At 36.8% G+C, this 13,823-nt stretch overlaps 1 protein-coding gene across 1 annotated transcript in view; it reads left to right on the top strand.

Moving 5' to 3' along the window:
• The window catches only part of PARD3B (par-3 family cell polarity regulator beta), a 582,830-nt gene that overhangs the window by 23,692 nt on the left and 545,315 nt on the right, over positions 1-13,823 (top strand). Inside the window, exon 2 of the mRNA XM_070933224.1 lies at positions 9,692-9,793. Within this exon, the coding sequence (XP_070789325.1) occupies positions 9,692-9,793 (102 nt within the window). The remainder of the gene's footprint in view (positions 1-9,691; positions 9,794-13,823) is intronic.

Raw genomic sequence — 13,823 nt, 5'->3', positions numbered from 1 at the left:
CCGTATAGTGGGAAATGGGGAGTGGCTCATACTCCAGATGCAGTACAGTTGTCTTATACCAGTTCTGAATTCCATCTCCCTGGTCTCAGCTCTGGTACTTCGTCAGCAGACCTTCAGAGACCCTGGCTTTTGGCTGTTGCTACGAAATGCCGGTCTGTAATAAGGTTTCCCTCACGAGTGATTTATTCACTGATGAGAGGACCAACAAGGCATGTATTATTGAGGCCTTGCTTGGTCTAGAAGGGGAGGTAGCCCTTTCGGCTAGCTGGGTTTCTGGTGTGGCATCAGTTGAGACCCCTGGCAGGATAGAAGTATGTTGATTGTCATCTGAGAATATTTTATGGCTTTCTGGGTTACTGCATCACCAGATATGAGACCTTCTTCATTAATTTGGGATCTAGAGATCATTTTAGATTATTGCTGTTGTACCAGCCTCCCTGCTATACAACAACTTCTTTGCTTAGCTCCTTCACTCACAGCTCCTTGATTTGACTTCTTGCTTAGCTCCTTGACTCCAAGTTTAGCTTTTTGACTTGACTTGAAGATTTGGGGGACTTCAATCTACATTTTATAGTGTGTGGTTTGAGGCAGTTTGGGAGTTCATGGCCACCATGGTGGCATGGGATTATCTCAGATCATCCAGAATCTGATATAGGACAGTGATCAGGTACCAGATGAAAGCAATGGCTTTGAGTGGTTCTTCAGTTGGGGGAACTTTAGATGTCTCCCTTGTCATTGTCTGATCATGCCTGATAACCTTGGAGTTCTCTACTGCCACAATCCACCGCAGGAAGCCTGACCCATTAGATTGATCAACCCCCAGTGACTGATGGACCCAGTTGGGTTTCAGAGGGAGCTGAGGACAGTTCCTGCTGGTTGGCTGCATGGTCTAACTGAAGCTTTGGTTGCCACTTGTAATAAGGGGATGTCTGAGGCTTTGGATCAGATCGTGCTCAAGCAACATCTTCCCTCTTAGGAATCCTGTCGCTCTCTGTGGTTTATGTAGGAGCTGAGGGAGATGAAATGAGAGAAGAGATGTTTAGCGCGTCTTTGGCACTCAGCAAGGAAAAGCTTGATCAAACATGGATTAGACATGTTTTAAACATTAAACATGGAGCTGCTCTTAAGGTCTACCTTGTGGCAGTAAGGGTCTTCAAGTGTCAGTACTTCTTTGCCTTTATTTCATCCACAGACAGCCATTGTGCAGTCCTGTTTCGGGTGACACAAGCCTCTTACTTATGTTTGTGGGGAGTCAGAGAAACTCTTGCAGGGGTTCGTGGAGGAATTTATTCAGCATCTGCCAGACAACGTTGCTCAAATTTTCTTAGAATTAGATGCCGGCCTTGTTGCAGGTCTGGAGGAGATGCCTGGAGAAGAGTTTTGTCCAGGTATCTGGGAACAATTTGAAATTTCTTTGAGGAAGTAGATAGGGTCTTTAGAACTATGACCTTAGCTACCTGTTCTTTAGATTAATGCCCTGGTTTGTTAAAGCAGCCTTGGGTGTGCCATGTGAGTGGGTTCTAAGCAGTGGTGAATTTTTTAAGTGAGAATATTGTCCCTTTACCACTTAAGGAGGCCTTGGTTGCCTCTTCCTCAAGAAACCATCTCTGGACTCCAGTACAATGGACATTTTTTGTCCCATATCTAGCCTTCTCTTTGGGGGAAAGGTGATTGAGAAGGTGGTTGCACAGCAGCTTCAGAGAACCTTAGAAAAAGTAAATTATCTGACTCTCATGGACGCTGCTTATAGTCATGTCCTAGTTACCTCCTGATTGGACTACTGTAATGTTTTCTACATGAGGCTTCCCTTGAAGAGTATCCAGAAATGTCAGCTAGTGCAGAATGTAGTGGTGCAAGCTGTTATGTATATGTATTGGTTGCCAATTTGCTTCTAGGTCCAATTCAACATGTTATTTTAACTTTTAAAGCCCTTCATCGCATAGGATCATATTATCTGAGAGAGTGCCTCACCCCAATTATAGCAGATCTGTCCTTCTCATCAGATCAAATAAAGAAGGCATACTGCTGGTTCTGTCTGTTAGGAAATTACTCTTGGTGGGACCCAGAAGATAAGCCATTTCAGCTGTAACACCTTTGGAACGTTCTATACCCTGAAGTGAGGTTAGTTCCATGTCTGTTAATGTTGTTCCTTAAGAGCTGGTTGTCTCATTGGACCTAGAGCTCCCATGGGATTGAGATGGCTCCATGGTTAATATTCATTCTTATATTTTCTGGTTTTTTTACTTTTGAATAATAACTCTCTGCGTTATGAGATCTACAAGACTGGTTAGTCTTCATCTGCTTTCCCAACCAAATCCTTAGGCCTTTTTCAGTTGGGGCAATCTTTGGGGTATATTAATAGGCAATATTATGAATGTCCTTCACAAAAATCCCCCAGTCATGGGGTCTCTGTCTCTCTCTGTCTCTCTCTTTCTCCCTTACTCCTTCCCTCCCTCCCCCTCTCTTTTCTGGTTTTTTACTTTTGAATAATGCCTGCCTTTGTGTGTGTGTGTGTGTGTGTGTGTGTGTGTGTGTGTGTATATTGTTTTAATTAATCGTATGTCATCCAGAGTTACTTTCTGTGAGATAAATATGATAAATAAAATAAATAAAAATCTTTAATTATACTCTACCAGAGCACATCTGGAAGATCTTTTTTGAAATGCTAAAGCATCAGTGTCTTTTGCAAGACTTGTGTGGTTGATTCAGAAGTTGCTCTTGACTATCTCTACATGAATATCCCTTTGTAGCTGCTTTTCTTTAGCTCCTTGAATTGATTTGGTTCATAATCCTGAGATAATCCGCTTTTGGGAAAATAAATAAAAATATCTATCTTTAATCAACTTTTTATTAGTTGAAAGATGTGTTATAAATGTATTACTGTGCTTGGGAAGCAAAGACTTCTCCCAAGTAAAAATAAAACAAGGATAAAATATGTATGGGAACAAAATACAGCATGCAAGTAAATAAAAAGTTATGGCTTTCTCTAATATATAGTATACAAATAATAGGGAAACTGAAACCTGTTAACTGAAGGTTATGTTACATAGTACTTGACCTTGAGCAGTACATTTTAATTGGAGTAACTGATGAGATTAGCAATTAGTTATTCAATTAATGTACTATAAACAGATAAGGATTTATTAAGTGTGTGGCAGCAGATGTAGTAAATTCTTAATTTTATGAGTTAAGATATTGTAATGGTAGTCTAATATCTGTCAATAAGTTATTTTGTAATATATTAAAATTTACATAATATATGTAAATTTAAACATGGTTCTTTGTATTCCAAAAGTAGGTTTGTCATAGAAGATTTTGCAGTGGCTTTGAAGGAATTGTTTTAGTCTTTCATCTGTTTAGTTTTGATCCTTCAGTACTAATTGTATGAGAGTTTTTGTTTTTGATTTTATTGATTATAGACCCATAGTACACTTGATTAAAACTTCAATTTGCGCAATAATGAAATTAATTTAAAATGATACTTTCAGATAATCAATCTATTTCCCTCCTCCAATTTGAGTAACAAATTAAAAGGAATTTGATGATATCTTTTCAATCTGAAAAGTGCTACCGAGGTCTTCTTGGTTTTTGATTACCATAAGCTAATGTGGCTCTTCTCTTACAGTCTCTCTAATTTGAATATAATTCTTGTGTACAAACCTGGGATTCTGTATGCCAATATTTTTTAAAAATGGGTAAACCTACTGTAAATTATCTTGTAAATTTAGTTATCAAGAAATGTAACCCGAAATGTAAGTCAGAGTTAAAAAATTCCTCTGTGACTTGACTTATGCTTGTTATTGTTTCCTGTAATAGTTGACAAGTAGTTGACAAGGTGAGTTAAGCAGCTGAAGAGTTGTGTCCAGCAATAGTACTTAGACTTATATACCACTTCACAGTGCTTTACAACCTTCTCTAAGTGATTTACAGAGACAACATATTACCCCCAACTATCTGGGTCCTCATTTTACTGACCTCAAAAGACTAGAAGACTGAGTCAACCTTGCGCTGGTTGACTACTGAAACTACTGAACTATAGGCAGTTGGCAGTCAGCAGAATTAGCCTGCAATACTCCAATTTAACCATCACGCCACCACGGTCCATCATTCTCATCATCCTTATGTATGCTCAACATAGAGAAATTTTTGATATGGAACAGTAGTAAGTCCAGTGGCTGTGGAGTGGTAGAGGTGATCATAGTATTAAGATAAAAGCCCCACCCCTTGGGTATGTGCATCAACGTCAGGCTACTCAGTATTGATCTTATAGCCATAACTCTACTAATCTTCACAGAGCTTCCTGCCCTCCCTGATCTTCCCAATCTATTATATCTTTCATTTGCAAAGTATTGTGCATACACATTTTTGCAGTGTCAGTCTTCTAATACTTAAGTAAAATAAACATTGTTCTAAGCTTAATAAAGTTTGATTATTGGCCATTCAAATTACACCATAGACTCATACCTAGCCCAGTTATAATTATATAATTATTATGATTGCATGATATCCACAATCTCTATGATACTTCTTTCTCTCTTCAATATTGCTTGTTGTCACTCAGTTCTTATTGTTAGATGCCATTATATGCTGATGAAGAGATGTTTCCTCATATTTCAATTTAAACTTTTCTTAAACAGAATAACAGAGTTGCAAGGGACCTTCGAGGTCTTCTAGTCCAATAGATGGATGATGTTTATCTGAAATGGTATACATTTTCCTCCTCTGCTCAGGCAGGAAATCCTATGCCATTTCAGACAAACATCTGTCATCATTTGGCTGAAGTGTGTGGCATATGAAAGATTACAACTTGGAACATAGCAATAGCACTTTACAGTATTCTCTCAGTAGTTTAGTAGTCAGCATATTGCCCCCAACAGTCTGGCTCCTAATTTTACTTTACTTGAGCTGGTCAGGATCAACCTGGGGGCAGTTGACAGAATTAGCCTGCAATACTGTATTCTAACCACTGTGCTATCAGGGCTTTAAATATTTACTAAATATTTACTAATATTTACTAAATATTTGGTAAGGGACAAGTGTCGAATGGAAAAGAAATATGTTGAGTATGAGACTAGGGGGTGAAGAAGACTAACATATTTAAATGAAGGTGGTTTGATCATATGGAATAGAATTGATGAATATGAATTAAGAGGCTAAAATATTTATCAGAAAGTATGAATTAGTGTCATTTCTGTTGTGAATACATGTAAAAGTAGGAGTCTATGTACTGGTGATAATTGCACATTATGCTAAATGATGGTGCTGGAAAAACAAGAGACAAATTTATTTATGTAATATTTGGTGTGAATGTGATCCAGGGGAAAATGTTTTTTTTTAGGTGACGTGATAGGATGGGCGGGAATGAGAAGACGTTCAGAAAATTATTATGAAGATAACATCTGTGTCTGACAATTGAAAGAATGCTATTGTTGTTAACCTGTGTAGGGGGAATGTAGTAAGAGTGAATGCAGAAATTAGTTAGTTTGTAAAATGTGCCTAGAAAGATATTTGCAAAATTCCAATGAGGAAGGTAGAAGAGGTGACTGAGCCAAATTTATGAAGTGCAATTTGGCTTTATGTTGGTCAGCAGATGTGCAACTGACACTTTATTCTTCAGAAGATTACTGAGAAATATATAAATATGAGACAGATAGTTTACTGTATTATTTGTTGTTAAGGAAGAAGGAAATTACATTTATATTTAAAGTGAATTATAGAAAGTTAGCACAAATATAGAATTGTAGACAAATTGTTGAGTCTGGTAAGTGTAGCATGTGCTGGTAGAGCATGAATGAATGTAAATGGAATTCTTGGCAAATGGGGTAACATTAAGCACAGAATAAAACAAGATATTTCTTTGGTTATTTTATTCATTCATTCACCAATGTATAAGAAATGTTTCTGGTAATGTTAGAGGTGTATTGTTTGGGGACAACAATACGCTTGTACTTTAATATGATGATGAATGAATACACAAATGATTCAATAATAGATTGTATTATGCCAAGAATACTATGAATCTAAAATCAATGTATCAGAAATAGTTGTTATGTGACAGGGCAAATAAAGAAAGAATGGTTGAAAAATTAGAGCAAGTGGATGAACTTGTGTACTTTGGTTGAATGTTTGTATGTTTATACATTTATATAAATTAGTTCAGCATAGTTAGAAATTGAATGTTTATAAATTTTAAAATGTGCACCTAAAATGCATTGTATGAAACAATGTATATATAGACATGGTGGCAGTAAGGATGGCATAAGAATATAAAAGCCTGGGAAGATATGTTGTTTAATTAAATTAGATTATTTCTGGACTTTTCCATATGTATGTATGTATGTATGTATGTATGTATGTATGTATGTATGTTTTATACATACACATACATTATCTATCTATCTATCTCACACATACATGTGTGTGTCTGTCTGTGTGTGTGAATAAATATAAACTCCTTTTCTTTTACTGGATTTTTAAATTTTCACCTGATTTAGATGGTCTGAATCCTTTTTTAAATACAAACTGGAGAGGCTGAAGCTGTCCAAGTCAGATACCTTTATAACTATTCAATCAGAATAGAGCTGGAAGGGACCTTCAAGGTCTTCTAGTCCAACCCTCTGCTCAAGCAGGAGACCCTGTTCCATTTCAGACAAGTGACAGTCCAGTCTCTTCTTAAACACCTCCTGTGAAGAAGCGCCCACAACTTCTGATGGCAAGCTATTCGATTCGTTAATTGTCTTCACTGTTAGGAAGTTTCTCCTTAATTCCAGGTTGCTTCTCTCCTTGATTAGTTTCCATCCATTGTTTCTTGTCCTGTCCTCTGGTGCTTTGGAAAATAAATTGAACCCCTCCTCTTTGTGGCAGCCTCTCGGGTACTGGAATGCTGCTATCATGTCCTCCCTAGTCCTTCTTTTCTCTAGATTAGCCAAACCAAAATCCTGCAACCGTTCTTCATATGTTCTCCAGGCTTTTAATCATCTTAGTTGCTCTTCTTTGCATTTTTTCTAAAGTCTCAACATCTTTTTTGTAATGTGATATTGTTTCATTTCAAAAACTTCACAAGTTTAAAAATGAATTTAAGTATAACTTCATCAGAATTATCAATATTGATTTTTAAAATGTCAACTAATTGAAAAAAATTAAAAGGTACAATAGCAGAACCATGTGAACTAATGTAAGCATTTTTAAATGTAATTAAAAATGATTATTGTCTTAAATTATTCTGAAAAAACATTGGCCTTATTTTAACTATTTGAATCACTATTGAATTTGTACATGATTTATTTATTTAATTTAATTTTATCCTGCCTTTATTATTTTTATAATTAACTCAAGGCAGAAAACATGCCTAATATTCCTTCCTTCCCATTATCCTTCCCGTTATCCTCACAACAACGCTGTGAGGTGGGTAATGGTTTATATTTAATGGAACCAAATGATCTAGCTTTGCAACAGGTAAAATTCATTAGTTTTTATAAAACACAGCTTCTGTTTGCTGCCTAACGAAAACTGAGGCTTGCCTACTTTCTTTATACTGTGAGAAAGTCCTGGTACCCTAAACATTTCATTTTGTATAATAAAGATGTTGTCTGATACTTTCTTCAAAAAATGTCCTTGTGCTGTAAAAAAAATATTCTTCACCAACTTTTTCATATATTAAAAAGTTAATATTGGAGGAAGCAAGAGGCTTCTCTATGGCAAATAGTATTTTTTGAGACATTGGATATTCTTGTGATAGCATGGGACTCGGTATAGGATATAATTTAGTATCAGTTAAAATGAATCCTATTGTATTAGTGCCCTATAATATTTAGGCTTGAGTTGAGTACAGTACTCTGTGACCCCAGAGCAAGTAGATGAACATGATGTTTTAGCAGATTAACAGATTAACAGAGTTGGAAGGGACCTTGTAGGTCTTCTAGTCCAATGCCCTGCCCAAGCAGGAGACTCTACACCCGTGATGCCATGCGGAGCCATATGAGTGGGCATGTGACTGTTGTCCTAGCTCAGCTCTGAAATCAGCCAACTGATTTTTGGGTCTTCTGGGCCCACTGGAAGTCAGGAAACAGGCTGTTTCTGCCCTCCGGAGGGCCTCCGGGGTGGGGGGTGCAGAAGGCCTGTTTTTCGCTCTCCTCAGGTTCCAGAGTCTTTCTAGGAGCCTGGGGAGGGCGAAAACAGCCTTCCCCACCCTGCCAGAGACCCTCCAGAGGTTGGAAATGGCCCGTTTGTGGACTTCCGGTGGGACCGGAAGGTCCATTTTTCATTCTCCCCAGGCTCCGGAGTCTTTCTAGGAGCCTGGGGAAGGCGAAAACAGTCTTCCCCCCCCCAGGTCCTCTGGAAGCTAGAAATGGCCCATTTGCCGACTTCCTGTGCCACCTAGCAAATGGGCTGTTTCCGGCCTCCAGAGGGCCTCCGGGGCAGAGAAGGCCATTTTTGCCTTCCCCAGACTTCAAGAAAGCCTCTGGAGCCTGGGGAGGGCGAAAAACGGACCTACCAGGCCCACCATGCCATCGTGTGCCAAAAGTGGGGGGGAGCACGGGCACATGCACAGGGGGGTGGGTGCATTGAATTATGGGTGTGGGTACATGCACGCACGACCCTCCGCACTCCTTTCGCTTTCAGCACACGGCAAAAAGATTAGCCATCCCTGCCCTACACCATTTATGGCAGATGGTAGCCAGTCTCTTCTTGAAAGCTTCCAGTGATGAAGCTCCCACAACTTCTGAAGGCAAGCTGTTCCATTGGTTGATTGTTCTCACTGTCAGAAAATTTCTCCTTATTTGTAGGCTAAATCCCTCCTTGATCAGTTTGCATCCATTATTGATTGTCTGGCCTTCGGGTGCTTTGGAAAATAGCTTGACCCCCTCCTCTCTGTGGCAGCCCTTCAAATATTGGAACACTGCTATCTTGTCTCCCTTGGTTCTTCTCTTCACTAGACTAGCCATGCTGCGTACTTATATATATTATATTTTTTAAATTTTACTTGCAACCATTCATTGTATGTTTTAGCCTCCAGTCCCCTAATCATCTTGGTTGCTCTTCTCTGCCTGTAGTATACACCTATGGCAACGTTTTACCTTCTAACATCAATCCGGGTGTCATGCAAATAGGCGTAGGTATGTTCAAGTAGATCAAGTATGAGGTAGCTTCCTCAGAAGAGCCCTGTTGCAGAGCTTTACCAAGGAGTGCATGTTTTAGGTAACAAATGGCTGTTTTAGTAACAAAATAAAATTGCAGGATTTCTGAGGACCCATATGAATTGATTTAGTGTTGTATCTGAACCTTATGACTGATTTACTAGAAATGGTTAAAGAATGACACTTTAAATAATATTTAAATGATTATCTTCACTAATGCTCTTCTAAATTAGGATAAGACAGACAGATTAATTGTTTGCAAGGTGTCTTATGCAGAACCTTTCCTGTTTTTTTAATTAAAGCCTTGCATTGTTCTTTTACTGGCTCTTGCACAACAAATCCTGCAATGATATAACATTGCTTGGATTTGTTTTTCTCATACTAAATTTTCATTTCACTTGTACTTTGTTTTTCAGTGTGTTTTCAGCAATTATATTTTTTAGAATTTGATATTCTTAAATATAATGGTATATAGTGTGAAAACCTTTATATTATAAAAAGAAGTGTGCTCAAATTGTGATTAATGAGAAAACATACTTATGTTTCATTTGCAGAATCCTTCACATTGGGTGAATGTTCACCATCTGGAATACACAGATGGTGGAATTCTGGATCCAGATGACATCTTGGCAGATGTTGTGGAAGACAAAGATAAGGTTGATGGAGAATAATTTCTTTATTTTTAAAGAGAAAGTGTCTGATTAAATTAAGAGATAATTTGTATAGAATAACCTCATGCTAAATTTGTATGTTTAACAGATTGCCTGTATGACTAATATCAGGTTGAATGTGTTAAATGTTTATATTGCAGTCTCATTTTTGTTTTTGTTTTTGTTGAACTCAGCAAAAATTCTTGAAAAAATACCTGATATATATTGTTAGCATATATTAAGTATTCAATAGGAAAAAAAAAACCTTGAGTGCCCTTATGGTTTTGAAATTTGAGAAGCTCATGGGACTAAGCATTGATTTTAGATGTCTAAATTTGATTCTTTGATTTCACAAAGATAATGGCATTGTCCTGCATAAATAAATGTATTTCTTCATTCTATATGTTATAAAAGGTTTAATTGATCCACAATTTGAAACAATGCATGCATCCTTCCGACAGGACAGTATTTTCACAGAAATTCCATTGCCTCTGCATTGATTGATAATAGCAAACATATTTGTGCTCTTCATTTGTGTCTCTTCTATATATTCTTTATAAAAATATATGAAAGTTGAAATAATGCACTTATTCTAAATGAATTCATTACTTTTAAATGATTGGTTCTTAATTTTTCTACTGAACAGGGTTTAGAAAAATTATTTGTACAAAAGATTTTTTTTCCTCCTCCTTCCCAAAGTAAAAAAACTTCTTCCTTCATAAAGTAAAGAAAAAACCCAGACCTTCTGATTCATAGGATTTGAGTAGCAGGAAAGATGATAGAAGAAAGTCAGCTTTTTTGCTCCTTCTCTTCTAGGGAGCAGCTTAGAAAAACATATCCATATAACCAGAGATGGGTTTTAGCAGGTTCTGACCAAGTCCTGAGAACCGGTGGTGGAAATTTTGAGTAGTTCGGAGAACCGGTAAATACTACCTCTGACTGGCCCCACCCCCATCTATTCTCTGCCTCCCAAGTCCCAGCTGATTGGGAGGAAATGTGGATTTTGCAGTTTCCCCTGCCATGCCCACCAATCCACACTCATGGAACCAGTAGTAAAAATTTTTGAAACCCACCATTGCATATAACATATTCTCCTGAACGGTCTGTCTCTGAAATGTGAGGTTCAGGATTGATGGAGGAAATGCTTGGCTTAGTTTTGGATTTACTCAGTTTAATAGAGTGAACTCTGAGTCCTATTTACAATGTTTAAATTATTGTTTCATGGTATTGTATGCTAAGTAAAGACAATGCTGTAGTATTTGGTCTTTTGTATTCAGATTTTTACACCTTTCAACTCCCTTAAATTTCAGCATAGGAAATTCTGGGAGTTGGAAAGATAATTTGATTGGTCAGTAATTAGAAAGTACCTAAGGAATATGAGGGTATGAATCAAAAAGATCAGGAGCAATATGGCATACACAGAGAACAATTGGATATAGATAAAATTCTATTAAGACCGGGAAAAAAAATGATCACAAAAATTTATAATCTCTTATTAAAATACAAAATGGAAGATGAAATGGTAAAAGAAACGATGATCTGTTGGGCAAAAAACCTTGGGCACAATATAGAATTAGAAAAGTGGGACAAATTGTGGGACAGAAATTATAAATTAACAATGGCAGTAGCCTATAAAGAAAATTTGTATAAAATGTTCCATCGATGGCACTTGGCACCAACGGGATTGGCCAAAATGTTCCCAAATCTATCACCTGTTGGAGATGTGGTTACAAATTAGGCACATACTACCCTATGTGGTGGATGTGCCCCAAGATAATTTTTTTTTGGCATAAAATTAAAAATTGGTTGGAGAAACTACCCAATTAAAATGGAATTTAAACCAGAACTGTATTTATTAAGAATAATCAACCCAAAAAGAGACAAATCTTCACAATATCTAATACTACATATTTTAATGGCAGCAAGGATTACTGTTGCATATGGGTGGAAAGAAAATAACATACCAGGAGAGGAAACAGTAGTTCGAAAAACGTTACAATGTGCAGAAATGGATAAGATGACACTGGAAATTAAAGAGAGGGAAGAGTTGGAATATTATAGAGTGTGGAACAAATTATATGAATGGTTAGAAAAAAGGAATCAAAACAATAATTCAGAATGTTAAATTAATTGGGTTAAAACTAGGAAGTGTAAATTACTGAATAGTGTTAACCTGACAGTGATGGTTGTATAAATGGTACAATGTAAATATAAGTACGTAGATGAACAATTGAATAAAAATAGAGAATCTATATCTATGTCGATACAGAAAGCTGTAAAATAATATATGATGTAATGTTATGTTTGTTACGTGTTTTTAATGTGGTTTTGTTTTTGTTGTATTTTTCTTTATTTTGTTTTTTTAAGTAAAAAGTTTAATAAAAATTACTTTTAAGGATAAGGGTATGAATCAGGTTGGTGGTTCATTTGTGATTTTTATGGGACACAAAATATATTTAACTCTGAAACTTATATTTTGATGATGTGAATGTTCGGCAGCAGAATCTTAATAAATTATCTTAAACTCTACTTTCTATAGTTTTCTACCATAGAAAATTGCAGGCATGAGGTAAAAACAACCTTAGGCATTACCTGCTTCCAATTATCATACTGCCAAATAAAGTAGATTATTTTTTTCCCCTCAAAAATTACAACTATTAGCTTTTTACATGACTTGCATTCTGTGAAGGTGAAATGGGTTGTTCAAACAATTCAACAGTCTTAGAGTTGTCAGGGAAACTTATGGCAATTTTAACTGGAAGGCTAAAATTTCTTTTTCTAAGAAAGGAAAAAATGACACAAATTTGAATAGTGTGCAGTTTCTAACTTAAGAAAATTACAGTATAATTAAATGTGGCATGCTGTACATGTTTACTGTGTCTTGTTGCTAATTAACTGTTGGGATTTTTTGAGAAGAGCTGGCTAACAGCTGTTTGAAGTAATAAGAATGGGGAGGGCTTTGGAGGTGATGAGCAAAACAACAAAATATTCCAGTAATATAATGAACTCCTACATTTCCTATTCTTTGAGGAAAGAAACAGGAAACATCTATGATCAAAAAAGGTTAGGCAAGTATCTTTATAGCTTCTGTTTTTCATTTATCTTTGGCTTTGTATATATTGTACCTTTTACAAAATATTATTAGTTGTTTCTCTAACCAAATATATCCATATTTCCTTTCTCTTCAGCTTTTTTTCACTAGTTTTGGGACATTCTTTTCTGATGCATCAATGGCACAGTATATTGCCTTGAGGTTATTTCAGTTTAATTGGCAAAATCTACCCTAGACTCTTTCTGTGCCCTTATTGCTTTTTTAAAAAATCTTTTATTCAGTCTCCATTCTGTCCCCACCTTCTAAATAGCATATGCAATTTCCTTACAGCAGGGTGTCAAACTTGATTTCATTGAAGGCCACATCAGGGTTGTGTTTGACCTTGGGGGGGTAGGTGGGTGTGGCCAGCTCAACATCACTTATGTCAGGGATGCCTGTGGTGGCCCAAGCGCTCTGCCAGTGAAAATAGAATGGCCCTCCGAAGCTCCGTTTTTGCTGGCAGAGGCACTGTGGGCTGGTCCTTCACTGTTTCCAAGGTAGCCCTGCGGGCCAGATCTAACCTCCCCGCGGGCTGGATCCTGTCCCGGGGCCTTGAGTTTGACATCCCTGCCTTATAGCATTTAGCAGTGAATACGTCACTCTCACATATAATCATTCGGTTATATCCATAATAAAATTCAGAAAAACTCTATGGGAATTCTAAGAAAGTGCAAGGAAGTACTTAGAACACACTATCTGACTTTATATCATTTGCAGCAAATATGGAGGACTGGTCAATATTGTTCTTTATGGTATATCTGGGAAATGCAAAATAGCACTTTTAATGTAACAAATTCATGGTCTCCTGAATTGATCTTGTGTACAAGAATATTTGTGGATCAAATCTTGCTTTTGCAGTGAACTTGGCAAATAGATGTAGTAAAAAAAACAAGAAGTCTTCAAAAATATGGTTATTTTCACTTTGACTCTCTGTTTCTAAGTTTG

This window comes from Pituophis catenifer, unplaced genomic scaffold (genome assembly GCF_029215685.1).
Source record: "Pituophis catenifer annectens isolate HBS135680 unplaced genomic scaffold, rPitCat1.0.hap2 SCAF_1, whole genome shotgun sequence".
NCBI classification, from domain to species: Eukaryota; Metazoa; Chordata; class Lepidosauria; order Squamata; family Colubridae; genus Pituophis; species Pituophis catenifer.
Note: the sequence above shows the minus strand (reverse complement) of the source record. Positions and strands in the feature narration are given on the sequence as shown.